This window comes from Osmerus mordax, chromosome 1 (assembly GCF_038355195.1).
Source record: "Osmerus mordax isolate fOsmMor3 chromosome 1, fOsmMor3.pri, whole genome shotgun sequence".
NCBI lineage: Eukaryota > Metazoa > Chordata > Actinopteri > Osmeriformes > Osmeridae > Osmerus > Osmerus mordax.
In genome coordinates, this window is record NC_090050.1 from 18,031,798 (window position 1) to 18,058,724 (window position 26,927).

General features: G+C 40.7%; 3 protein-coding genes across 8 annotated transcripts; all 3 read left to right on the plus strand.

The window, feature by feature from the left end:
• Positions 1 to 82: 82 nt before the first annotated feature.
• On the plus strand, positions 83 to 6,212 carry LOC136943132 (E3 ubiquitin-protein ligase NRDP1-like). Its single transcript, XM_067236354.1, has 6 exons — positions 83 to 208; positions 1,160 to 1,275; positions 2,615 to 2,886; positions 3,034 to 3,169; positions 3,263 to 3,366; positions 3,557 to 6,212. Exons 2-6 carry the CDS (start codon positions 1,186 to 1,188, stop codon positions 3,909 to 3,911), a joined length of 957 nt encoding a protein of 318 aa, XP_067092455.1. The 5' UTR covers positions 83 to 208; positions 1,160 to 1,185; the 3' UTR covers positions 3,912 to 6,212.
• Positions 6,213 to 6,427: 215 nt separating this feature from the next.
• On the plus strand, positions 6,428 to 16,345 carry dgkab (diacylglycerol kinase, alpha b). 5 transcript variants are annotated; one of them, XM_067235077.1, is made up of 24 exons: positions 6,428 to 6,610; positions 7,693 to 7,787; positions 7,892 to 7,968; positions 8,168 to 8,312; positions 8,539 to 8,613; positions 8,730 to 8,779; positions 8,872 to 8,946; positions 9,200 to 9,316; positions 9,595 to 9,712; positions 9,926 to 10,014; positions 10,164 to 10,274; positions 10,461 to 10,559; positions 10,642 to 10,713; positions 11,423 to 11,496; positions 11,566 to 11,640; positions 11,950 to 12,035; positions 12,160 to 12,249; positions 12,382 to 12,542; positions 12,752 to 12,816; positions 12,989 to 13,079; positions 13,198 to 13,384; positions 13,491 to 13,611; positions 13,709 to 13,769; positions 14,007 to 16,345. In XM_067235077.1, the coding sequence occupies exons 2-24, from the start codon at positions 7,694 to 7,696 to the stop codon at positions 14,085 to 14,087; spliced, it is 2,214 nt and encodes a 737-aa protein (XP_067091178.1). In that variant the 5' UTR covers positions 6,428 to 6,610; position 7,693; the 3' UTR covers positions 14,088 to 16,345. The 5 variants fall into 5 exon arrangements, with proteins under 5 accessions (XP_067091178.1, XP_067091161.1, XP_067091169.1 ...); XM_067235060.1 differs by lacking the exon at positions 6,428 to 6,610 and having other exon boundaries at positions 7,585 to 7,787; XM_067235068.1 differs by lacking the exon at positions 6,428 to 6,610 and having other exon boundaries at positions 7,585 to 7,787; positions 10,645 to 10,713.
• Positions 16,346 to 16,792: 447 nt separating this feature from the next.
• Positions 16,793 to 25,791, plus strand: nr4a1 (nuclear receptor subfamily 4, group A, member 1). 2 transcript variants are annotated; one of them, XM_067233059.1, is made up of 7 exons: positions 16,793 to 17,024; positions 21,552 to 22,387; positions 22,535 to 22,664; positions 22,806 to 22,969; positions 23,142 to 23,344; positions 23,452 to 23,630; positions 23,740 to 25,791. In XM_067233059.1, exons 2-7 carry the CDS (start codon positions 21,554 to 21,556, stop codon positions 24,000 to 24,002), a joined length of 1,773 nt encoding a protein of 590 aa, XP_067089160.1. In that variant the 5' UTR covers positions 16,793 to 17,024; positions 21,552 to 21,553; the 3' UTR covers positions 24,003 to 25,791. The 2 variants fall into 2 exon arrangements, with proteins under 2 accessions (XP_067089160.1, XP_067089152.1); XM_067233051.1 differs by lacking the exon at positions 16,793 to 17,024 and adding an exon at positions 19,986 to 20,107.
• Positions 25,792 to 26,927: the final 1,136 nt, after the last annotated feature.

Here is a 26,927-nt window from a genome sequence, read left to right on the forward strand (position 1 = left end):
AAGGCTCGTGATAGGCTCATATTGAGAAGAGGCTGATGATAGGCGAAGTAAACTGTCAATCTGATAGTTGCTTAGTGACGATCAGGAAGGCTGGACTGCCGCCTGGACTGGAAAAGTGACAGCAGGCTGGGAATAATGGATACCGAACTGCCATGCTAGCCTGCTAGTGATGCAGTTATTCTTCCAACCAATATTCAAGAAATAACCGGTAAATAAAAGAGTTATTTGTTTATGACAGTGGTTGATTAATCCAGGTGACTCACTGTAGTGTGCGATTGGTTGTACTAGCAAGCTAGCTAGCCTGCAGGCTAACCTGGACTGGTACCACACTGTCACTTACACTTGGTTGGTTAGCTAGTCTACAGTATTCTGACTAGCTATCTAGCTAATAGTCGAGCAAACTCGCAGGTCTGCATCCGCGTCTATGTATCTAGTTAACTCACTAAAATGCCTCCTGATTAGCCATGGGGGGTTTTAGAAGTCAGAAGAATTTGATGCAAGCTATCTTCATGAACAAATGACTATCTCCGCAGTTTTCTTTTAATTTGGTTAGGATAGCAATCGCTAAACATCTTAGCATTGTTGGCACATGATTTCACATATCAACATCATCATAGATTCTCATATTTTAATTAAATAAGTCTTTTCTGTTGGTCTATTGACTTTAAAAGCTACAGTAGCTGGTACTAGGCTTGGTTGCTAGATTAAGATGTGGGAGACAGGACACTTATACTATTGAAATATTGTCTTGAATGTGTTGCACTTTTTGTGTTGTGTTTTCTAAGGGCTACACATTGGTCTACACCGTGCCATGGCAAAGCATCCCACCCCCCTCTTTGTGATTTAACCTAGTTTGCATCATTTTACAGCACTCCAAAATGCATGGAGATCAAACACTTTCCTGCAAAATGTCACTAGCTGCATAGTTTCATGTTACTATACAGCTAATAGATTAGTACACTTTCTTTTTGAGGAAGGAGTTCACAATAGATGGAACTACTTCTTGTTATGAGGAGTATTTTATGTTTATATTTTAGATATTTAAATATGCATTTCTACTAATCTAATTGAAAGAGGCTTTATAATTTTTTTGGTTTGAAAACCGTTAGATTAGCAATTCTATTACTCATCTTTTGACCATCTTTCTCATCTTTTTCAGGTTGTAGTTGGCTCTGGTGATGTGCCATGGGCTACGACGTCACACGGTTCCATGGGGAAGTGGATGAGGACCTGCTGTGCCCTATTTGCAGTGGAGTCCTAGAGGAGCCTGTGCAGGTCAGGATCCTAATATATTTTGACCATATGAAATAAGTCCATGATCTGTCTCTCTCTTTAAAAGACCCCCTATATGACAGTGCCTTTAATATCTAATTTCTCAAATTAAAGCAGTTCACAACTGCGCTTAGAGATTTGTTGCATCATTTGTTTATCAATTATTATATAGCTTCCAGTGCAGAAAATACTACTGTAGCAATAGTACAAGTGCATCATCACCAATTTGTTTACTTACTGTATGATGAAGTGGTGCACATATAGTGCAAAACAAGTATATGGGAACATTGCTAGAAAACTGAAAGGCTTTTGGGGTGCAAGTGCTTTTTCAAAAGATTAATTTCTGCTCTTAAGGGGGTTTGTCAAGTTCTCTGCATACATGTCTGATCCATTAGAACTGTTGTTTGCACCAAAAGGAGAGAGATATATGGAGGAGAGAGCTAACAGAGAGATCAGCTTTCAGACGGATGCCGTGACAGCAAGTGAGGGAGAGAGAGGAGAGAGAAGGGAAGGAAAAGAGGAAAGGGGTATGCATATTGGAGTGTGAGTGCAGCAGGATAGTCTGGTGTGTATGTTTTCTGGTACAGCATGAAGCAATAGACGCTGCTGTTGAGGAAAGTACATAGATCAAATAATAGAGATGCTTCAATAACATACAGAGCTACTCACTGCTGGTGGGTAAGGTAAGGTGGCCATGAGGTGAGTATCCAGACAGATGTTACTCAGATTGTGTCTGCCACATGTAGCCTATATTAATAGTGATGTATTCAAGTATAGGTTTACCGAAACCCAGTGTGCATTCACAGCTGTAAAGGCAGTTTGCGCAGCGTGTTGGCAACAGTGAACATCATTGACATTGGCTTTTAGTGGACTAACGCAGATTGAGAGAATGCTTGGGATGTAGTTTGCTTGCATGTGCACTCGGCTGTTGCCGTCAGTGTTGCATATTTTAGCATCCACAGTATAGTGGCTCTAAATCATCTTATAATAGATTTCTGACCTGGTGGAAAACTGTGAGGTATTTAGATGTAATGAGGAGATAGAGATGAAAGGGTGCTGGGGTGAGGTGGGTATGGTGGGTGAGAGTAGGTAGATGTGTGTTCTCCCTGACCTTGCTGCAGCTGTGGAGAGCCTGTGCTGGACTGTGCTAGACTGTGCTGGGAGGGGGGTGATGTTATTTATACTCCCCTAGGGGTCTGCTGTGAATCAGCAGTGCATCACCGAACTCACACCATGCCCGTTAGAGGCTTTAGGGGCTTAATAGTGAATGTCTTCTCCTACTTTCTATCCTTTGACCTCTGTGTGTGTGCGTGTGTGTGCTGTATGTTATTCTTCCCCCAAGGCTCCTCATTGCGAACATGCTTTCTGCAATGCTTGCATCACTCAGTGGTTCTCCCAGCAGCAGATATGCCCAGTGGACAGGAGCGTGGTGACCCTGGCCCACCTGCGTCCCGTGCCACGCATCATGCGCAACATGCTCTCCAAACTGCAGATCACTTGCGACAATGCAGGCTTTGGCTGCAGCGCCGTTCTGCGGCTGGACCAACTTCAGTCACATCTCCGAGACTGCGAGCATAACCCCAAGAGACCCGTTAAGTGTGAGCAGGGCTGCGGGTAAGTGTGGGTTTGCAAATGGGTCTGGGGTATGTGAAAGTGAATCTAGGGACATCAGGGAGATCTGAGGTGGAACACACTTTGGGATAAAACTTAATATGACTGAAGAATTGTAGAATAGATTTGTGATTTTTTCTTTCCCACCAGACTGGAGATGCCCAAAGATGAGGTGATCAACCATAACTGCATCAAACATCTCCGCAGCGTGGTACAGCTGCAACAGGGCAAGATCGCAGATCTGGAGAGAACAGCAGTGGAGCACAAGCACCAGCTTGCAGAACAGGTGTGTGTTGTGTGTACTTTGCTTTGTAATCACTGCCTAATAATGATTTTTGCTTTCCTAGCCCAGTGTAATTCATGTCATCCGTACTTACAGAAACGGGACATCCAGCTTCTCAAGGCATATATGAGAGCAATTCGCAGTGCCAATCCCAACCTACAGAACCTTGAAGAAACCATAGAATACAATGAGATACTAGAGTGAGTGGGTTATCAGTCTCTTTGGTGCACATTGGGCCTTGCTTTCTGTCGTCTACAATTATCTTTTAGTGCACTATGAAAATGTTCAGGATTATGCTGCTTATCAGATAATCATCAAAATGTCCAGGGATGGGTACTCACATTTATTAGACACGTGTAACAGAACCTCCTACCCACCCCCCTTTTCCAGATGGGTGAATTCTCTCCAGCCAGCACGTGTGACCCGCTGGGGAGGCATGATCTCCACGCCAGACGCTGTGCTTCAAGCAATCATCAAACGTTCTCTCGTCGACAGTGGCTGTCCACCCTCCATTGTCAATGACCTCATTGAGAATGCCCACGAAAGGAACTGGCCGCAGGGCCTGGCCACACTGGAGACCCGACAGATGAACCGGCGCTACTATGAGAACTATGTGGCCAAGCGTATACCAGGGAAGCAAGCAGTGGTGGTGATGGCCTGTGAGAACCAGCACATGGGAGAGGACATGATTCTGGAGCCTGGCCTGGTCATGATCTTTGCTCATGGAGTGGAGGAGATCCTATGACACAGCTGAAGAAATACTTAGAACTACCTGGAAGTGAAAGAACAGAAGGGCGTGCTGGGGTCAAATGGATACATTGTCTCAGGCTCAGACCCCAGAGCTGAGGAAGAAGCCCTGACAGAGCAAAGATGGAGGAGATAGTATGACATACCAGGGAGAACAGAAATCTCATAAAAAAGCCACAGAGAGAGACTGGCCCAACCTAGAATATGCTAATTGATGGGTTTTAGGAGGCAGAGACGGATGCTTAAAGAAGAACTGCTTGAAGCAGACAAGCCCCTATGTAATAATGCATTAATGATGAATATGTTTTAATAAACGAAAAATAGAATAAAAAATAAGTTATATATACAATGGGATTATCTTGCTAAATGTTTTCGATAAAATATGATTGTGGCCTATTGTACCTTATCTGCACCCTTTCTGCTGTAGATGAAGCATCTGATTGGTGGCCTATTATGAGCATTAATTTTGGATATGGCCCACTAACCCCTTTGTCAAGCATTGATTTTTGGCTTCAACAGAAGTGTGTGTGTGTGTATAATGAAGTTGACAAAAACATTTAATAATAACAGTTAATTTAGTCATGTGTTTGAGCAGTGACTTCAAAGAGGAAATTGTACTGCTAGTTTGGAGCATTTACAGCTACATTTATCTTTACCAACTATAGCTTGTCCCTCTATCAACACACATTGGAATATGATCAAGAAAATATTGGACTGGGAGTTGGGTAGTGTAAATCAAATGTGGGTCATATTTCATTTTTTTTTTTTATTCTTTTGTTTTACTTGATGGAATAAGTTTCATGCCTTAGGGTTTTGTACAATTATTGCTGTCAATATGATTTTCAGAAGGATCTGCGGCATTCAGTCCCCTTCACAACTTGTTTTGATGTTGTATTGGTTAGAAGTGGGTCCAGTTATATGACAAAAGTCTGAGAAATACCAAAGCATTTATGCTCATTAGTCAACCAATAACCAAAGGTTTTCCATTTATTTTGTTAAGTTGTTTGATCTTGTTTTCTGTTTATTTTGTTAAGCGGTTTGATCTTGTTTTCCATTAATTTTTTTCCATTGTTTGATATTGTTTACCTCATTGTCTGAAGGCCACTTAACATAGCCTCTTTTGTATGTCATACTCCCACAGATACATTGGTAATATGACATCTGTACATTAAGTACCCCCAGTTTGTAAGTATCAGTTTGTAATTTTAAGGTACTGTCTTCATCTATTCTGAAGTTAGACTTCAAGTTCCACTTTATCAATGTAGTTATTTCAGTCCCAATGAACAAAAACAGTACTAGTGTAGCCTTGAAAATACTCATTATAGCCATGGTAAAGTTCAGTGAACATTTTCAATTGGAGAGATTGAAGTCTGCCTGAATTCAATTTTCCCCCAGAACTGATTAAATTAAATGTACTCTCTAATCATATATGCTACACGTGTTATTTCAATCACTGAAAGAACCTCGCTATTTAATTGTTCAGGCTTAATTAAGTGCTCGACCCATGAGCGCTTAGAGGGCTACAAAGGTGAAACAGCCCTAATCCCCTGCCTAGCTCTGCATGGCTGGCTCTCTGTGCTCTGTCAGTTATGTGCCTTGATACTATGGGGAACTCAAATTCAAGTCTTGGGAATCTGAGCAAAAGTGCCTGTATTTGTTGGAGACATTCAGCACTCTGTTGGATTACTAAAGATGCTGATTGGCTTTTTGAGAGCAAAGACTGTACACAACCAGTTCATCATCTGAGTTAAGTTTCAGGTAATTGTTGATCTTGTGTAGTTTTGTCATTTGTCCAACTTCATTGTTCCTCACACTTTAGACAGGCCCAGTTTCCCAGACATGGATTGAGCCTCTTCCTAAAATTAAAGAAAGCTTTTATGAAGATCTCCATTGAAAACATTTTTAGTCCAGGACAAGGCTTATTCCATCTCTGGGAAACTGGGCCATAGAGTGCATGTTGAGATACAGTTTTAAGAATTTATAAGAAAATAATTAATAGGACCCACAAATAAATTAAAACTATGGAGAATTTAATTTTTCATCTGATGTTTATTAAATGTTACAAAATTCCTAATGACTTCTATAAGCAATTCTATACTTATTTCTGTCATTGCTTGTTCTCATGCTCTTGAAGGTTGGTGTGGCTGTGCTTACATAAAAATACAAATCTATTGTAAATCGAAAATGTATTGTAAATAGTAATGATATAAATATAACTTAAAATGTCTGTATCTATCCACATCAATAGATGTTTATTAATTAGTGAGTTGTATGGTTTCATTAAAATATTTAAAATCTGCATGTATTTTTTGATTTAAGATATTCAACATTTAATTATCTGTGATTTAAAATTCGTGCCTAAGGTTGTGCCAGGGAGGCCTCGGAGAGATATCAGCAGATCCTCAAGAATCCACTGGTAATTCCTTTTTATGTGCACAATCCCAAAAGCAAGGCGGTAGCCTACTACTCCACCTGGTCTGACGCCCCTCCCCCACGCACTCCTAAATCCCTGACAGTAGACCTATAATACTAACTTGTTCATTTAGACAGCAAACAATATCCACATGCAGCCAGCTCGCACCTCGTAACATCAACCAAATAAACAATTTGACGTTGACTGACGTGAAATACTATCTGTATTTCGACTGCAGGTGTCCGTCGATCATCACCTCAACTGGGACGCACCTCAACTGAAAAGTAAGTAGAAGATAGCTTCAAAAGTAGTACGTCATATCGGCAACAGTAGTCAGTAATCCTTGTCCGGTGTAGGCTATGTTCTTAAACTGTCTCAGTCAGCGTGGAATAAATATTGCCTTGCTTGAAAAAATTGACATACAGCTTTAAGTTAATGAACTTGTCAACTCATCCATTGCAATGCCACATGGTCTGGTTCTCTCAAGATCTAAATAATCACATATGCTCGAAACTGTTGGTGACGTCGTTTTCAGATAGACTCGACCAGTTTCCAAACAAGTGAGCAGAGATTGTGTGCAGATGCAGGGCGATACTTACCAGAATTATTTTCCTCATTTAACCATCATTTAACTTCGTCTGTTAAGTAAATGGAATTTCGCTATTTTTGTCTTCTATGTAGGCTACGCCATAATGGAATCAATCGATTTGATAGTTTCATTTTAAGTCGTAAAACAGGTTATACCCTTTTCGGACTTTTATTTTGTTAACCAATCTTAACTACACATAATTACTTTGTTTCAGTAAGTAACCAACATCGAATTTGCACTAATATAGACTTCACGTTTTTAAGAAAAATCGGAAAAATACACATTTTTCCCTTTGTGAATCTTTGTAAATGTCAGATGCTTCAAAGTATAGAAAGCAGCACTGTGAGTTAGATTTTCTTGTATTACATGTATTAGGCCATTGTGCGGTAGACTTCAAGACTACATTTCCTTGATTGATTGGAAAACCTCCTGGGACACTTCCCTCCCCTGACAGTATTTACGTAATTCGAAGGTAGATTCGAACAAGATCTCACAGGTTGAAGCATGAAACTGTAGCTGTCTCCCACTGATACAAGTGAGAGATAGACTCCTATGGAAATGTTTGAACCAAAAAACAGGTACTTCAAGAATGTGAAGTGGAATGTACAACAACGGACTGTTATCAAATCATGGCATGACAGGGAGGATAACAACAAATGGAGTCTGCAGAGCTGGGAATTCTGGCCGTGTATTTTCCTTCCAAACCTGTATCTATTCTCCCCTATCTATGTTCATCCCTCTTCCTAACTGTCCCTCTCTGCCTTTTTCTCTGCCCAGGATGAGTGAGTGGGCCAACATGGCATCATCTACAGACACAGAGGGGAGGGACCTAAGTCCTGTGGATTTCATTCAACTGCAACAGTATATGGAATGTGAGTACCACCACTCCACATCACTCTATACTCCATCCAGACAAAACCTTGTGAACATTTGCAAGTCAATCAGTAAATCCATTGTTGACCTTTGCCCTGTTTAGATAGCAGCACGAGAGTGAAAGATGTAATGAGGGAGTTTCATGCTGGTGGGCGATTAGTTCAACACAGGTTTGGAGAGGTAAGCTGAAGATAGGATTTTACCCAATCTGTACAATTATTCTATTAAACTTAAAAACTAAATTGTTCACTTTTGTGTGGTGGAGAAAGTACAATTGTTGTTATGAAACAAATGAAAAACAATGCAACTCCAATACAATTATGTCCCACTTTCAACGTTCTCTCCAATGTCGCTTCTTTCACTTTATTCCCTCTTCCAGCGTATCAATGCAGTGGGCTTCAGTCTGTTCCTTAAGACCTACCTGGAGGTGGAAGACTTCCCTGCTGACTTCAGCCAACGTTTGTTCCACTACTTCCAGAATGCTGAACGGGATAGCACTATGAATAGTCCTCCACCCAAGGGTGGTGAGTTCCACCATCCAATGACTTAGATATCTATCAGCAATCTATTATTCATGTACTCCAGGATGAACAACAGAGCCTGCTATGTCTTATTAATGCTCTTATGTACTGAATGTCAATCAGAAATGGGTGTAACTGCTTTTAACAAGTAGTGACTGCATATTGCAACATTTACATGAATCAGTAGTTTAGTCTGGGTGAGTAACCTGTATGTTGTTGTGTCTCTAAGGTGGGGTCTTTCTCAGGGATGTGTCTTGCTACTTTTCTGTGCTGGAGGAGGGGCAGCCACAGGACAAACTGGAATGTAAGACCACCTTTAAGATTCAGCTGCATGACAGTTTATGTTAGTTCTTTGGTGACCATGCTTCAACAGGGAGTGTTGTTATGTAACTAATTTTTTCATATGTCATTTATTACCAGTTACTTTTAAACTTTATGACAAAGACGGCAATGGCCTACTGGATAGTTCTGTGAGTAATCCCTGAACTACAGGACCTTCATTCTACCCAGAGAAAGGACAACAGGGACACCATGCTGATCTGTGTGTCTCTCTCCTGATTAGGAGGTGGATCGGATCATCACCCAGATGATGCGCGCGGCAGACTACCTAGGTTGGGATGTGACTGAACTCAGACCAGTAAGACAACCACCTGTCTCCATCCTAGTTCCTTAGATGAATGACAGAATGTACTGATTATTTTGCTACAATTGATTTATTACTGTTTCTTGAGCTACCTATTATTTCGTACAGTGAATCCTTTCTGTGTGAGACAGTAGTTGAGAAATGCCAATGTGTAGAGATGGTTGACGGTGTGGTGCACAACATTAAGTAGTGCTACTATATCTAGATGAGTGTGACGGGAATGTTTTTTGTAACTGTAATTGGTCAGGTGCTGAAGGACATGATGACAGCTATTGATGCGGATGGCAGTGAGACAGTGACCCTGGAGGAATGGGTGAAAGGAGGCATGAACAACGTTCCCCTGCTTGTGCTGCTTGGACTGAAGGTAAATTTAGACAAGCAGATCTGTGGCCTTAAAGAAAAACTCAGTTTGTGCTTTATGCAGTTCCCTGTCCCGATAGTTGTGGCTAGTTTATTCTAAATGAGGCCTTCACCTGTGTCACCTTTTAACAGTCTAAAAAACTTTTTCAAACAAGGCAGTGAATCATTCTTTCATTTTATATTACCTGTCTGTATTGTAGGCTTTCTTCATGTTGATGCACTGCAAGCTTTGATTGACGCAAACCAACTGTACTCCCCCCCCCCCCCCCCCCCCCTCTTTAGAAAACAGAGAGGGATGGTCAGCATATCTGGAGAATGAAGCATTTCAACAAACCAACCTACTGCTATGTGTGTCAGAACATGCTGCTGGGTCTGGGGAAGCAGGGCCTCTGTTGCACCTGTAAGAGCACAAACCAAACAGCAGGGGGCAACATTCAAATATCTCATTTAGCTGAACACTGACAGCACAATGTTTCCACCACCAGTGGAGTGCCTGATCTCAAGTCTTATATCATCTCTATTACAGAAAAAACCCCAGAGGCTATTAATACATGACAGCATTACTTTCCAATGTGAAATTTATAATCTCTTGCATGATGTCTTTTCCTTTCAGTTTGCAAGTACACTGTCCATGGTCGCTGTGCAAACAAAAACCCTGATCCATGTGTCCACACCTTCGTCAAAACCCCCAAATTAATTGGGGTAACTATGTTCTTACTGGATTTGTAGCTAATTCACAGGGTTTTGACTGTTACAAACTCTGTACCTTTTATTTATTTCTCTGTCATTTTAAACCTCTCAATTTGTCACACCCCTTGTGTTTTTCCATGTTCGATTGTCATGCACCACAGGTGCCAGCTCATGATTGGATCAGTTCAGACTGTGACTCCAGTAAGTGTCAGCTCTGCCACAAGAAGATCAAGACCCTGGCTGGGAAACAGTGTGTGTGGTGCCACCAGATGGTGAGGAGGAGGGCGGATGAGTTTCCTGTGTGAAGAGATACTTAGTGAGAGATTGACACACAGACAGATAAAGATGAAATAACTCCTGAAATGTTCACTAAGTGAGGAAAGTGTAATACAACATAACTGTCATTTTTTACACAAGAGATAGATAACTTCTTGATTGAGTTTTTTTTCTTTTTTCAGCGCCATGAGGACTGTGTACCATTGGGGTCATCAGCATGCGACTGTGGATCACTGCGAGATCACATACTGCCACCATGGGCTATATATTCAGCTTCAAAGGTACAAATCAGCCATAGTAGTTATTCATTAAAACTGTGCCTTATAGGTGTAGGTGTGTTTCAATCATGTGCGTGTGTCCCAGGAGGTCGGTGGTCCCAGTTGCCCTGATGACACTAACCTGCGAGACATAACTCCAGATGGACACCTTCTGCAGGTGTGCTGCTTTCTATCAACCCGTGGTGCACCTTCCAATACCCAACTTCACATACCTTCACATTACAACTCACACAACCACCTAACACACCCAATCAATGCATGTTTGATTTAACATTTATGGTCTTCTCCAGTCATATTTGTCTGATCTAGCTCGCTAAGTAGTTTGCTACATCGTTTGTGTAGTTGGATGCGATAACGAAAACTTGTACAAATCATAGCAGCACCCTTAGATAACTTTGTTATTACAACAATTGATACTGCATCAAAAACCACCCATTGCCAGGCATTATGGATAATTTTTTTCTCCAGGTTTAATAAGAATGGTAAAGCATGATTTCTTCACCCATAGGGACAGGTCTTGAATTTATCCAATACAGCGCTGTGGTTTTTGGTAATCATTTTTAGCAAGATTTTATAGAACAAGCCTACAGTAAAAACAATAATGGAAATGAAATGACGATGCACAGATGCAGAAACAAAATTTATTCCGGCTATGGCAGCTACATCTGCACTGTTGCTGTATGTTGGTCTACCTTACATCAAACATCAAACATAACAAAACACCTTTTTTCTTGCATGGGTTGAGTGAGGGTTGTGGTCATTAGAATGTGTTTCCTTTTGAGGCTTTGAACAAACCGGAACTCACCATATTACGTTTTTTGTGTTTTTAAAAAGGTTCAGCTTTTATTTACCATATCTTCTTTTAGATTGTCCCAGTTCCAGACATCCACCCGCTTCTTGTGTTTGTGAACCCAAAGAGTGGAGGAAATCAGGGGAAGAGGTAAGAATATTGGTGGCATATTGATCCTTGTCTTTGATGCCATTGTTAAAATGCTTTTGTGTGTTCCAGAGTATTGAGGAAGTTCCAGTACCTCTTGAATCCTCGACAAGTTTATAACCTATCTAATGGAGGACCTTCACCAGGGTAAATTACATTTGAACTGATTGACAAAACTTATTAAGACAAACATTTATTCTATATTTTCCAGACTTTGTTGGTAATGGGTTAACAACCCCTCCAAAGTTCAGCTCCCAAACCCTCTTGTTGCTTCCTTTATTTGCTCACCCTTCACTTCAGTTAATTTACCATAAGGCTGTGCAATGTTCCCCATTACCTTATTGGACAGCTCCTGTTCTATTTTTCTTCATCTGCTAAATTTCAACCAGAGTGTGATGCATCACATTCAAATTGTATTTAAATATGATGATATCCTGTGTGTGTTTGGAATTCCAGACTCCATTTCTTCCGAAACCTTCATGACTACAGAATCTTGGTCTGTGGAGGAGATGGCACTGTTGGTTGGATTCTAGATGCCATTGGTAACTTTGCTACTGTCAAAGACACTGTATTGACTCTTATACAAACAGTCTATGCACAGTATTTGAAAGGCTGATCAATGTTTTTTTTTGGTGTGTGCACATGCTCACTTGCGCATGCTTTCAGACAGAGCAGATCTGCCAGTACGTCCTCCAGTGGCTGTCCTTCCTCTGGGTACAGGGAACGATCTGGCCCGCTGTCTTCGCTGGGGAGGAGGTGAAGACAACATTGTCATTGTTGTTACCCAAACTATAATCAGTGATATGAGGAGAGAGGTATATTAGTATTTGGATGTGTGTCTAATAATTTGTTTTGTCATCTCTGTTTTGTTTGTCCTCTATGGTCCAGGATACGATGGCTCTGACCTCAGTGAGATCCTGAAAGAGATCGAGGGGAGTTTGTTGGTGCACATGGACCGCTGGAGTGTGCAGGTGATACCAGACAACCCCCAGGATGTAGGAGATCTTGTGCCCTTTGAGATCATCAACAATTACTTCTCCATTGGAGTGGTGAGGCATGACATCAGAGATTTGATAAAGAACAAAGATTATCATACCTAATAATACAATAATACAAGAGGACTTAACTGAACATGGTTGTAGTAAATTAAAAGAATATTTGACAGTAACTGTGTGCTGTGGGATGAATGACTGCTCATGTGTTAAAGCCCAATAACTAATCCTCTGTATGTTAAACATGTAATGTTGACTGTTGGCAGGATGCCTCCATTGCACATCGCTTCCATTCAATGAGAGAAAAGCACCCCCAGAAGTTTAAGAGCAGGTGAGGCCAAATAATAAACAAGAAGTCACTGGTCAGAGTTAGTGGTCTCAGATTATGCCTATATTTCATATCTTTCTGTAGACCTTAATGAGTGTTTGTTGTACAGTAACACTTAATGAGAGTTAATTTAATGAGCAATCGGAATGCCTTTTATTTTACATGTTTCTGGTAGGGTAAAGAATAAACTGTGGTATTTTGAGTTTGCCACATCGGAAACCATATCTGCATCTTGCAAGAAGCTTAAGGATTGTCTGACTATTGAGGTAAAAAGACTGTCCTGCATTTCAAATATTAGGTTCTGTGGTTAAATAGCTGGATTTAATCTTTCTTTAAAAAAATAATAACATTTTACTTCCGTCTTTCTGTCCGTCTGCCTCCCAGTGTTCTGGGATGCTCCTGGACCTGAGCAGTCTGTCTTTAGAGGGCATAGCTGTGGTCAACATACCCAGCATGCATGGTGGCTCAAACCTGTGGGGTGAGCCCAAAAAGGCAGACAGGCAGAATGTATCTGAGGAGAAGCTTTATGAGGTTATCACTGACCCTGAGGCTTTGAAAATGAGTTCACAGGGTGAGACTAGCTTGTTTGCTTCTCCATACAAAAATGTTAAAGTAAGATGTGTTTTACTAGAAATAATAATAAATGTCAACTTCCTGATTCTTATTTTTCATACTAGACTTTAGTGACAGGCGTTTGGAGGTTGTGGGGTTGGAGGGGGCAATGGAGATGGGCCAGATCTACACAGGGCTGAAGAGTGCTGGGCGCAGACTGGCCCAAGCCTCCCAGATAACTATAAAGTAAGCTCTGTAACACACACACACACACTTTCATGTCAAATTCCAAGCATGGCCAATAAACCATCAAATGTTTCTCTCCTATTATTTCTATAAATAGGACACATAAAGCTTTGCCCATGCAGATTGATGGTGAGCCCTGGATGCAGCCCCCATGCACTGTGAGTGCTATAAATCATACACACATGCACACCTGCACACACACAAAACATTAAACCTAAATGTAGTTCCTACAATATACTACAAGGCTCCACACATACATTTTAATTCTAAATAGGGTGAAAGTCAATCATGGCTTCAGTAACTCCATCAACATACTAATCTTGTAATCCGATCTATCGGTTGTCATTCACAATTTTGATTTTGTTTGCCAGTGAATGCTTTGTATCTTTTCTCAGATCCACATCTCTCACAAGAACCAAGCAAACATGCTGATGGCTGCGCCTGCTAAGTCATCAAGCTTCTTCCACCTTAAGTAGACCGAAACGTCAGGAACGACGCATAGTAGCATCTACTCAACCTGGTCAAGGTCTACAGTGCACATGGAGGAAGAGAAACTTACGACTTATAGATGTTGACCAATTATTTGGAGGGTTAGGGTTACAAGAATAATTAAAAAAATGGTGAGATCCCAAAGGAGTTCAAGGGGAGCTTGATAAATAGCTAGTACTAATGAATTAGGTCCAACTCTTAAAGTTAGTGATGGTATTCAGAGTACTAATGTGTGCTACTGTTTATTAAATAATTCCATAGTATTTTATCATGTTTCTAACTAATATTTTCATCCCTTTGTTGTTTTGTTTTCTTTCTATCTTGGAAAGCTATTTTTGAGTTGACCAGTTCTAGGCAATTTTCTTTTTACTGTATCAGTTATGATTAACACTGTGAGAGTCATCTTTGTGTGATTTTAGTAGGCTATATATGTATAGTAAGTATAGTACATACTTTTACTGTGGTGAATCTATAAGTTCATATGACTTCTTAAGCATGTTTTATTCCACAGTTGTTAAGACAGCTGGCAGCATTGTGTGACCTTCAGAGTCTCACTTAACAACTTGTCACTAAACCCCTCCTTCATTTTGGCACACAGCTATCTTTCTGCTCACAATATCAAAACAATATGTGATTGTTAGATATAGATATATAATATCAAGATATTTATATATGACTGATGATTTTATCATCTCATTTGATAGTTAATAAAAATTTACAGAAGTGTACAGCTTTTGAGTAAGTGTTGTTTGCTGTTAAGAGAGTATTGTTTTTATGTGTACAGTAACTATATCTTTTGCAACAGATATTGATAGTACCTTAATCTCAATGCCAGCTCTAGGAGGGGAAATAGGTTTATGTGACTGAATGTGGTTTTAGACAGGGTGACAGGGTGGCAGTGACCAAACTATCCAACTTGTGTTGTGTCCTCTTTAGAATGTTTGTTCATGTTTGGTTCGTGGGTCTCCTTAAAGCATGGAGCTCAGTCACAGATCTTGTTATCGACCTCTGGCTTATCGAAGCTCTGGCTCCTTGACAACAACTCTCTATGATGTGTACATCATGAAAGAATAACATTTTAATTGGGATCATCGTGTGATAATTTGTAGGTAGACCTGCAGTCCAAAAAGGCCAGACAGTAATGGAATGAGTAATACTGTAGTAATACTGCAGAAGATATCAACTTGCAAAAACACCCTCTTTGATGCCTATGTATTAACATCAACCCTATAATCTCCTTGTTTGTCCCCTTAGTATGCTTTCCTGCGGTAGTGCATGTGGTAGACATTTTTTTGAAAGCTGATGTTACTGTGCCTCACTTTGTGGAAACATGTGGTTAGTATTTAGCAACTGCACCTACATGCTGCCTTTACTTCTTATTCTGCCATTTCTTTCGCAGTTTCACCAAAATCATTCCACTCATCCAACCCCAACCCATGTCTCTTTCCAACCCCCTCACACTTCCCTCTTCATTCTTCTTCCATCTGTCTGACATGGCCCTAGTCGTGTCTAGGGGTGGGGAATTGCCTTTGTAACTCAAGCTTGCCATCTCACATGCCCACTCACTGCTACAGACATACAAATATGGGCTCTTGGTGCCTCTACCCAGACATACAGGCCAGCATCAGCTATGCCAGCTGAAATCTGCTACTGGCTACATTTGATCACATGGAACAAATGTTCTAACAGCTACTGGGCAGACTAGACGAGTATGATCAAGACTAACCTTAATAAGCTTCAGCTTGCCCAGAATAGGGCAGCCAGAGTAGTACTCTACATAAACATATATAACGCAAATGCACTAATGTGAGAGGTGAAAAGTACTACAGACTTACAATTATCCTGGTGAAGTACAAATTAAATTAAAATGTACTGACTTGGACTGATTTATCAAGGTCAAGGTAAAGCATTTAATGGCCATTATAGTTTCTATATAGTGTTTTAGTCAGTATTGTTTTGTAATTCTACTAACTTGATTAGTGCTTTGAATGTGTATACTGTAGTGTGTAGATAGTTTTTTGTAACTTTTCCGTCTTTCAGTTCTAATGTAATGTGTATTTTGTTGACTGTTTAAGTCCTTTCACTATATAGGTTTTATATAGATTGTATATCTGCTGATCATCAAGCAATAAAACGACATACTAACCCATCATGCATTGAAACAATCTTGTTGTAAAAATGTTTCACTAGGTAGCGTCATTTTAAGTGACAGATTAATTATTATTGCATGTGATTGTATATAGAGGGCCTACGGATATTAAAGTCTCCGTTTACATGTAAAGTCTCTTCTGAAGTTTTTTTCAAACTTTTAGAAATTAATTAATTATTAAGCAGGCCTAGGTTGCGCAATTGTATTTGTAATTAAAAAATATATATAAAATGCGATGTGGGCTATGAGAAGGGAGATAAGCAAGATAATGGAGAGAGGGGAGGCTATTCTGTTTTAACGAACAGTCACACTCAACAATACACTTTTCTTCCGTAATCTATTTTTAGACATTCAATGTCTCTTTCTTTTGGATGTCCCCAGCATCGACGAATGTGACCTACGGCTACGTCACATGCAGGGATTCCACATACGTCAATGGGTAACCTTGATTTACGTCATCGGAGAGAGTGGCAGCCGTTGTTCTGCGCGAGACAAGCATCTCTCATTCTATCGAATGCTAAAGAGTAAATGGAACAAGGGGGAAGTTAATACGCCAGGGAAACGAGCATCTTATTGCAAAGCAATAAAGGAGACCTGTCTTTCATTTAGAAAGCCGTCTGTTGAACATTTCTGTAATCTCTGCCAATTACTTAGAAATAAAGATTTTTATAAGTGGAAACGACCAGATACATCCGTCGACTAATGTGGACATTTGGGGAAGTGCGAAGCAAAGTATGATCAACGTTGCACATTGAGGTGGATGTAGCGCAAAAAGGTATGTTTGTGTGCGTTTTAACTTAAAATTAACAAGAAGAAAATATGACTATGTAAATTGAGTTAAGAGCCGGAATTAAGAGTTAAGGTGAGTTAAGAGCTGGAATTGCGGTTTTGTATGGTTGCTTTGACTTTTTGAGTTTTGTAGCCTACGCTCATTCATTTTCTTTTTCACATAGCCAATCTATACAGTATTGAATTCGTCTGTGTGACTTTTGATGTAGTGATATGCATCATGACCTAACTGACGTATTACTGAATATGTTGTTCATGTAGATTCTAGGCCTGAAAATAAGACCACATTGATCCTGAATTTTTTCCAGAAGGGCTTTCTATTGTAAAAGATTTGATTAAGTCATTATATGTGCAGAAATCACCTTGAGTGAAAAGCAGCATGAAGAGTTTGGCTACTTCCCGTAGCCTTCCTTCCTGTCACCTAAGCAGCGCCAGGTAGCAGGTGGTAATGCCACTATTGTGTCAACCTCTGGCTCAATGATTTATGTGTCTATATCTATCAATAGCAAGGCCTAAATTTGGTGTTGATATTTAAAATGTGCCTGTTGGATAATGCTTTCGTGTCAGGGTACATACTGTGCCATTCTCATGCATTACACATTCTTAAATCAACTCCTAGGCTTCTGACTTGGTGGTCTATGATTTGCTTTAAAGTGCACATGAAGTAGAATATCGCTCCCTAGATTAGGGGAAGGATACAGATCTTGGTCAGTAGTATTAAATTCTCCATCACTAAGCCATGAAGAGAAGAGCTGTGGAATTTAGTGATTAAAATGACAGAACTGCCGGGACAGTAACTTAGTGACTGTAAGCGCTTGGCATCATCAGATCTCAGGGAAGGGAAAACCAGGTATTTCATGCTCTCCCTACAACCTATAATCTGTGTGTGTGAATGTGTGTGCTTGGAGAGAGGCCTTGGGGGGGGGGGGGATACAGAGATAGCGGTCATGGTGTCGGGTTGAGGGATAAGATATGCAACTTCCAGTTCATTGTAAACTTTTTACCTTACTGGTATGGCTGCAGACTATTATATTGAGTCTATTATTTCCAATATGACCAGCATCTGATGAATCCTTGTGGAACAGTCTCATTCAAAACCAGATACCGCTGGTTTAATGGATAAAATGCAAATTCCTTAATAGGTGTGCCTAAAAAAATTAATGGATTTTTTTTTAACAGAAATTGTTTCAAAAAACAGAGTATAAATGTGAAAATAATTGAGTAAATATGACAGACTGTTTGTATTTTATATTCATGAGAGTACAGTAGACCTAAGTGTGTGCCTACCGAGGCAGCAGCTGAAGTGTCTTTGTTTCTCTCTGACGTGAAAAGCAAATTACAAACCGTGCAGGACCGTGGCCCCCTCCTGTATGAGATTACCTCTGCTGGCATTACTGTTATCTCAAAGCTTTACTTCGCACACATGACAGAGGGAGGTATCTCACTGCTGCTTGTCTACCATAGGGAGAGTGACTTGAGACTACTTTGGTCTCTCCATAACAACTCGCAGAACTCCACACAGGGAACCCTATTTATTCTTAACTCAGCTGTTTGCTCTGTGGATCCTTTCAACTCCCCACGGCTCTTTAAAGTGAAATTACACATCACATGCAGCATGCCTGAAGACCCCATGAGACAGTGCAAGTGGCAATTAGTGTCCCATGGTTTTTCTTGCTTTAGTGAGGAAGTAATTACGTAAGTGGTGTGTGATTATGATGAGTGCTACACTCATTTCAGTGCTGACAGAAGCAGGGTGGCAGCTGGGCATCACACACACATGGATGGGAACCTCTGGGACGGAGTTATTATGCTTCTCACACGTGTCTGGTCTTCACCATAGCATGCAAGAGTATCAAACCAAAGCGGAAGGAAAGATCTTTTTGAATAATTCCTATGCAGTCATAGTGATTGTTGTTGGATATAGATCTACAACATTGCCTTTAATACTCATATTTTCTCTAAGAAAATAATCAGGTTTGTTTTTCTGTGTCCAGCTATCTTCAGGTTGTTTTTGTAAATACTGTTGTTCCACTCTGGTTTCTAAGATATGCTGTAAGTAGAGATCAGATGTTGTGTTTTGGGTTTGGGTTGGTACAGAATGAACAATGCAACTGAAATCAAGTATTTCATAAAGCTGATCTGATCCTTGAACAAGAAACCAAAGGCATATCCTTAGTTCAATCAAGCTTGATCATTAAAGTCCTAGTAACTCAATAACTCATAGACTTAAATAGAGACAACTGTCATCAGCCATTGCTTTTTACTCATGAATAATAATAACTCTGAACTAAAATGACCTAAATTGTTACAACAGGTCCATTAAAAGATTTATCAGAAGAAATGCATACGTTTTTTGTCATAGTCTTCTTTTGACCGCATGTTCTGCAAATTCAGGTGCAAATCTGCCAACCCACCGTTCAGTGAAACCTTTATAAAATAGCACATGGCCTATATAATGCTATAATGTGATGCATGCCGCAAAACTGCCTCTGTTTACAATCTTGTGGAAAGACCTCTACTGTATGCCATATTAGATGCCTAATCAAATTATACAGTTCATCAGATTCAGTTACTGGTGACAAATCATAAGCCTTTTATTTGTTATCTCGCAAAAGTCAAATATGTTTGAGATGTATACTATTAATAACACATCTTTTAGAAATAAAATATAATCATCCGCCGTTTATTTTTAGTCAATTCCAAGCAGTAATAGCCCCACGCGTGTAAAGTTGTCATTCGGGTCTAAATTTAGATCAGACACTTCGCCGGCGCTTGCGTCAATGGAATCCCGTGCGTGCGTCAGACGCGAGGACGTCTGTGTCGGTCTTTAACCGGAAAATCCTCCGCCCATTTAGCCTTTTATGGGTATAGACACACCTTTTTGGGCGCCACCTGACGTAACGGCAAAATAAAAGTGACTGTATATACTGTGGTGTATCTCAAGCCTAGAGATTTCATTCAGTGAACAGTAGACAGAACAGAGACCGTTGAATAAGCTTGATGCGTGTCTTTTTGTGGGAATACATGAAACAACAGCTAAGTTTGGATTTTAAAGGATCTGTAAAGCAGGTTAGTAGCTAATGGTTTTTCATAGCTTTGCATGTACGTTATTTCATTGATTATTATTCGGACACTCGTTTAGTCATATAGCAGTTTTAAATTGTAGGCTGCGGTATTGCAAAGCAAAGATATAGTCAACTTGTTTCAATAATTGTGACAGTTGTTGACAAATTTGGTTACGGTGTGCTCAGTCCCACACGTAGATTCACTTGTCGTGCGTAACTTGTAACTTGTCGTCTGTATCTTTACATCGTTCAGAGAATGGTCATGAGATGCGGGCAGGTGGTGAAACAAGCGATTGTGTGCCTGTGCACAGCAGGCGGTGTCGGTGTCCAATGTCTCACTGTTGGGTCCACCTTGTCCTCAGCTTATCAGTTGTGCACATATCCTTGGCGCGTTCGTTTACCAGTTCAGAGGTTAAGTCCTGACTTTTGAATGTTAACACCTTTTCATAGGTCAAGGATGTTTCTTACTTTATTTAGGTAACAGGTGTATCTGCCAAGGGTGTCAGTCTCTCATCCTAATAAGTTATCTTTATTAGAAAACGCCAGCCTTTAGGATATAATTCATAATGCAACAAGAAAAATATTACGTCAAACATGTACCGGTCTATCTCATATTTATAAATCCACTTTTGCCTAATTTGATGTGGTGGACAAGAGACACTTAAAATGCTCAAAGTTTTGACTGTACAAAGGCCCACGTTTAGTATGAAGTCTTGTTCTTGTGGCAGACATACTCCCCCCAACTCCCTCCAACCCCAAACTCTTGTTACAAACTATGTTTGCAGCTATATATGTAAAACAGCCCTGCTGCTGACACGCCCCCACCCCGCCACACACACACACTCACCCTCACACCCATACACTCACAGTCACACACTCACACACACACACACACACACACACACTCAAACACACACATGCAAGGGGCCCTGTCGCCTTGCTCACTTCTACTGGCATCAAGCCTGACATGAAATAGAATCTCCTGAACTCCGTAATACTGTCAGTCCTTGAGAAGGAGGGTTGCCCTGTTTATAACGGAAGGGGTTTTCAAAGAATTAAGACCAGTAATGTAATAGTTAGCTTTCCAGGCTTTCTGGGAATCACAAAGGAGTACCAAGAGACATATAGTTAGTATCGTGGCACGTAGAGAACAGGAAATGGGATTGGGATACACTGCTAGAAAGGTGTTAGTAAGGGATCCTTTAGGGTTGTTGACAGTGATTAGTGTGTGTCTGTGTATAGAGTGTGTGTGTTTGTCTGTCGGAGGGCGGAGAAGGAAAACGAGTGCTATTTTGGCAGCAGGCTTGAACTTATTTATAATGCACAATATGGCTAGCTGAATTTCAGCCCTGATTCCAAGTTTTGCCTGTCATCTATCAAGTTGTAAATATGTTACTGTTGTTGTGAGAAAAATAAAATTCTCAACCATTTGTATTTTTTTTTTTCAGCTATGCCCTGTGTACAAACCCAGTATGCAAGCCTGCCCTATGACAACAACTACTTTAGCTCTGAGTTCCTAAACCCTGACCTCAGTGCAAAGCTGGCCATGGACATCAGTGGCCAAAGGGACCAGCTGTCTGCCTCCTTGCCCAGTATCAACACCCTGGTGGGAAGCAGTTACATGGGGGAGTTTGACGCCTATTCCTGCCAGGTAACCACGTCAACCCCTTCCATTGGACCGTCTAGTAATGGTGTTGTAGCTGGGGGCTCCAGCCCTCAAGCACAACACCAAGCCTTCAAGTTGGATGATCTCCAGGTGTATGGCTGCTACCCAGGCAGTTTTGCCCTTAGCTACCTTGAAGAGACGCTTTCCTCCTGTGGTTCTGACTACTATGGCAGCCCTGTCTCTGCAGCTGCGTCTCCTCCCACCCCAGGCTTTCAGAGTCAGCCTACACCTGCATGGGACTCTCCTTTTAGCCCCTACTCCCCTGGCCCAGGGTGCTGGGTGTCTGACAAGACAGCTCTGGCTCAACAGCCCTCCTTCTTCACCTTCACCCCCCCAACGGAGCAGCATTCACCTCTAGGGCAACACCACACCCCCCAGCATTGCGACGAGGACGCCTTCTTCCAGTCCCCCCAGCCGCAAGCCTCTCCTATCCATTATCCCCCGATGTCACTTGAGAACGGCTCCCTGGATAGCCCTGGCCTTCTGGAAGGGCACATGCCATCTCCTAAGACCTGTAGCCCAGGGACCAACGAGGGCCGCTGTGCTGTGTGTGGGGACAACGCCTCCTGCCAGCACTATGGTGTCCGTACCTGCGAAGGCTGCAAGGGGTTCTTTAAGGTGGGAGCATGGATAGTCTTAACATCCACTAGCTGTCTATTCAAATGGAACAATATATTAACGTTTTGAAAATGTTTTAAATACAATTTGCATTACAACAACTTCATAGTGCAACATCATGAACATTTTTTTATTCTCCCTTTCTAGCGAACAGTACAGAAAAATGCTAAATATGTGTGCCTCGCCAACAAAGACTGTCCAGTTGATAAGAGGCGGAGAAATCGCTGCCAGTTCTGTCGTTTCCAGAAGTGCCTGGTTGTGGGCATGGTCAAAGAGGGTAAGCCATGTCACACTGATCTCAAGCTTTGATTTACTAATGCATATTATGTCAAACTAAATACATAAGTAACTTAATTGTTTTTACACATATTGTACAGCAGACAGTGAGAGTGATTTTTAAAGTCTCTTTTCCTCACAGTTGTCCGCACGGACAGCCTCAAAGGTCGCAGAGGTCGCTTGCCCTCTAAACCCAAGACTGTGTCAGAGTCTGCATCCACACCCCCACCTGTCAACATCATCACTTCTCTTGTTCGGGCACATATAGATTCTAATCCAGCTATTGGGAAGCTTGACTACTCTAAGGTGAGGATTCAGTGTCAGATGATGTACAATAGCACTAGTATGGTGGACTGCTCAGATCAACAGGAACTTGTGCCTAGTATATTACGATTTCTGTGTATAGTTCATCCTATGTTGTGACCTCAGAGTCAGCAGTTGTAGTCACCCCTCTCCTCTCCACCCCCCCCACCACCAGTACCAGGAAACAGTGGCCAGCCTGTCAGAGAAGGAGGATGCTAGTGATATCCAGCAGTTCTATGACTTGCTGTCAAGCACCATGGATGTGATAAGGAAATGGGCTGAGACCATCCCAGGATTCACAGCCTTCTGCCCCGAGGACCAGGAGCTGCTTCTGGAATCAGCCTTTGTCGAACTCTTCATCCTCCGGCTGGCATACAGGTTGGTCCCTTCGACAGGTTTTTCACCTTTTCAAACTAGTTCATGAATAGATTTTTTGTAATCTAATTTTGTAAAATGTATCTTAATCAGTTTTCTGTGTTTCCTAGGTCAAGTCCAGAGAAGAACAAACTGATCTTCTGTAATGGCGTGGTTCTCCACCGTATGCAATGTGTGCGGGGCTTTGGTGACTGGATCGACTCCATTATGGACTTCTCACAGAGCCTTCATCGTATGAATCTGGACGTGTCCTCCTTCTCATGTCTTGCAGCTCTCGTCATCATCACAGGTGAGTCACATACAAACACACACACACACACACACTACTAAAGTTTGATTAAACATACAAAGAAACATGCAGGCACATGATTCATAATAATGTTCTCTCTTGTGTTAAGATCGTCATGGCCTTAAAGAGCCAAAACGGGTAGAGGAATTCCAGAACCGCCTCATTACCTGTCTGAGGGACCATGTTACAGGAAGTGGTTCAGAACAGGGGCGACCCCAGCCCAACTACCTTTCCCGTCTACTAGGCAAGCTCCCTGAGCTGAGGACCCTCTGCACCCAGGGTCTGCAGCGCATCTTCTATCTGAAACTGGAGGACTTGGTCCCGCCACCTCCAATTGTGGACAAAATCTTCATGGATACCTTGCCTTTCTGAAAGGACAGACAAAAGAAAGATGAGGAAGGATTCGTGTGTGATGACTCAGTGTCTGTGTATTTTGGGGGGGAATCTCAAGTTCATCACCTTTGGTAGTGTTGAATTTTATTGACTGTCGGTTACTTTCACTTCATCTGAAGAAGTGTCACCTCTCTCCCATTGCACTGACTCATTGAAGTGTGACTCTGGTCCAGAACACTTCAAAGTGAAGAGACACTTTCTATTTCCCCACATTTCAGATTTTTTTTTTCTGTGGGTGGTTGAAATGTCTATTTTTGGTTTTGTGTTAAGTTCTCATAGACATTCATTCATCAAGGCAAAGCAAATATTTCAGAACTTTTCTAGTTTCTACTTTTTGTAGGTGTGTATCTGTTGAGTGGCTTTTATTGCTATGCAAAATGTATGGATTGTTTCTTTGCAAGCTGCAGGGTATATAAAAGGGACTTTTTATGTGAAATGTTATGTACATACAGATTGGAAGAAAGTAATGCATCTGTAACTGACAGACAAACATCGAACATCGAACACACACTTGACACACGTGTGATTTTGTGTGTGCTCTGAACCAATATTCACGGGGGGGGGGGGGGGGGGGGATTTATACTGCAAGCATATTTAGGTAACAGCTAGTGTTCAAAGATTGACAGGTGGAGAGATTGACAGAATCTGAAATTTGATTATCTCTAATAATGTTCTATATTTAAAAAATGCATTTTCTTTACATATCAAAATTGAGCAGGCTTAGATATACAAGATATCCATTTGTAGTCCTGATGGAAGGTCGTGGACCAAAGGACGGTGTTTGCCTGCAATGGGAGGCAATTGTACCGACAGCTTACAAACCTTAAAGCCTTAACTACTCAAAGAGAGGTGCCATAATAACTTGCCACCAAATTTGCAGAAAGCATTGTTCTGCTTTATATTCCCTGTTGATGATCCTATCATGGACACAAAACAATCATTTTTTAAAGTTTATATTAAACCGCCTTGAGCCCTCAAAAATAATACAGGAAAGTGCCAGCATAATTTCTCTAAAAGTGCCTTTTAAAAAACTCTTGCATCGCAGAAGACTGTGATGTATATGCTAAACTAAATGTATATGCTATACATTGTATATGCAAAGTTTTTCCAAAATAACTCACAGACTAAGTTTGTGCAACAATGAGATATTATTTGGGGATTATTAGAGGACTTAAAATAGGCAGTAGAGGAAGATTGGCTTACGGTAAGTCAAAATATTCATACCTACAGAGACCTGAGTTAGGAATCCCTGATTAGAAATGGGAATCACCAAGGAATATAAATAGAGTTTATTTTAGACACAAACTTCTCAGACTGAAAGAGATGAAGACAGAATTGGTTATCACAGTAATGTATCCACTCAAACACATGGCTTTCTAACCTAATCTTTGTGTACTGTAAATATAATCCTTTGCTATTGTAAGTGTTGCCTTACACAAGCTCCTGTGGAGGAGTGTGCACAGTTTTATTACATTCAATTTGTATTTGTTTTAACTTCAAGTGATTATTTAAGTAAAACCACAGTGGAATGTGTCAAAAACAGAGCAGCTAAGGGTACTCCATCGTTCTAATAGTTCTAATTGAAATTGCTATGTTATTTCCCTGCTTCCTTTTCTATGTTTGTTTGTGATGAATATGTGTACGTGTTCAACAGAAGTACTTTATATTTGTGAATTTCATAATGTGGTAAATATAAATATATACATTAAATACATATATTCAGCAAAAGGGATATTAGTATTTAATATTAAATTTAAATTTAAAGGTATATCCTTGTCTGTGTGTTTTGTTAACCATGTTTTAAACTATTGTAATAGTTACTGCTAGTTAGAACTTTACATGAACATTACATGTTTTTCACGTCTCCAATATCTCTAACCACATCTGTGGTTTCTTTATGTTAGATTGACTTACAGAACTTTTCCACTTAAACTAGAGTGCGCAATCTACATCTCAAGTTGTTGACCAAATTGAGTTTTCATGACATCATAACAGGAAACTATTATTTCCTTACAGTGAATCTTCTCATGAACTCTGTGTAAAATGGAAAATGCTGTGCCATACACGTCAGGTTTTGTTGGCATAGCTTACAAAATAGATACAAGTAGATTAATCAAATCAGGGGCCCGTTCTCTGTACGTCGCTTATCACATCCGAGATCAAATGACACATCCAAGATGACATCATCTTGCTTATCATGATCTGGCTAATTCGGTTCTTCGAACACACTTGTTGTTTATGATTAGTATAGCTGGATTGAGTTATACGTTGGTCTAAAAGGGGGTATGTATCGATAGTAGAAACCTTGATCAGCAACGCTGCTATTGGCTGCTCACATAAGTCTATGGCTGCTCACTGTGGCCAAAATGAGCGCCCTGTTTTTTCCGCAACAGAGCCAACAGAGCCACAGCTTGCTCGAAGGTTACTCCGAATTTGAAGATTTTATCAGAACGCCAGGGAACACCTCAAAGTCTGCAAAATCCAAGAAAGAGGGCTGGCAAAAAGTAGCAGACCAAATTAAATGTAGAGGAGTGAGCACGCGTTTTATCGCTTATTACAGTAAGCTTTTTTTTCCATACTTTCATATTTTCATTTATCATCTTTAATGTCATATGATGTGGTTTCAACAAATGTATTATGTAAATGACACCCTCACAAAAAAAGATAGGCTATCCTCTCAAAAAGTATAGGCTAGCATGCTGTATCGCGCTGTGCTTAAGGAGCCTATCTATCACGCAATGAGCAATTCATTCGGTTTCATGTTAAAATTCTGATAATTATTATTGCACCTTCTGCAACAGGTTCCTGTAGTAAAAATGGACAAGACATGTCTGTGACAGACTTCCTGTATCACCTCTGCTTGTAAAGCCTCAATCTAATCGTGTTTACATAAAATAAACCTGC

Excerpts from the sequence above, each read along its gene's own strand:
- dgkab (XM_067235060.1), top strand. The coding sequence starts at position 7,643 with ATGTTCATCCCTCTTCCTAACTGTCCCTCTCTGCCTTTTTCTCTGCCC. Across the intron at positions 8,313-8,538 it reads TAGTCCTCCACCCAAGGGTG|GTGGGGTCTTTCTCAGGGAT; the intron begins GTGAGTTCCACC and ends TGTGTCTCTAAG. Across the intron at positions 12,036-12,159 it reads TTGGATTCTAGATGCCATTG|ACAGAGCAGATCTGCCAGTA; the intron begins GTAACTTTGCTA and ends GCATGCTTTCAG.
- LOC136943132 (XM_067236354.1), top strand. The coding sequence starts at position 1,186 with ATGGGCTACGACGTCACACGGTTCCATGGGGAAGTGGATGAGGACCTG. Across the intron at positions 3,170-3,262 it reads AGCACCAGCTTGCAGAACAG|AAACGGGACATCCAGCTTCT; the intron begins GTGTGTGTTGTG and ends CCGTACTTACAG. Across the intron at positions 3,367-3,556 it reads GAATACAATGAGATACTAGA|ATGGGTGAATTCTCTCCAGC; the intron begins GTGAGTGGGTTA and ends CCCCTTTTCCAG.
- nr4a1 (XM_067233059.1), top strand. The coding sequence starts at position 21,554 with ATGCCCTGTGTACAAACCCAGTATGCAAGCCTGCCCTATGACAACAAC. Across the intron at positions 22,665-22,805 it reads TGTGGGCATGGTCAAAGAGG|TTGTCCGCACGGACAGCCTC; the intron begins GTAAGCCATGTC and ends TTTTCCTCACAG. Across the intron at positions 23,345-23,451 it reads ATCCTCCGGCTGGCATACAG|GTCAAGTCCAGAGAAGAACA; the intron begins GTTGGTCCCTTC and ends TGTGTTTCCTAG.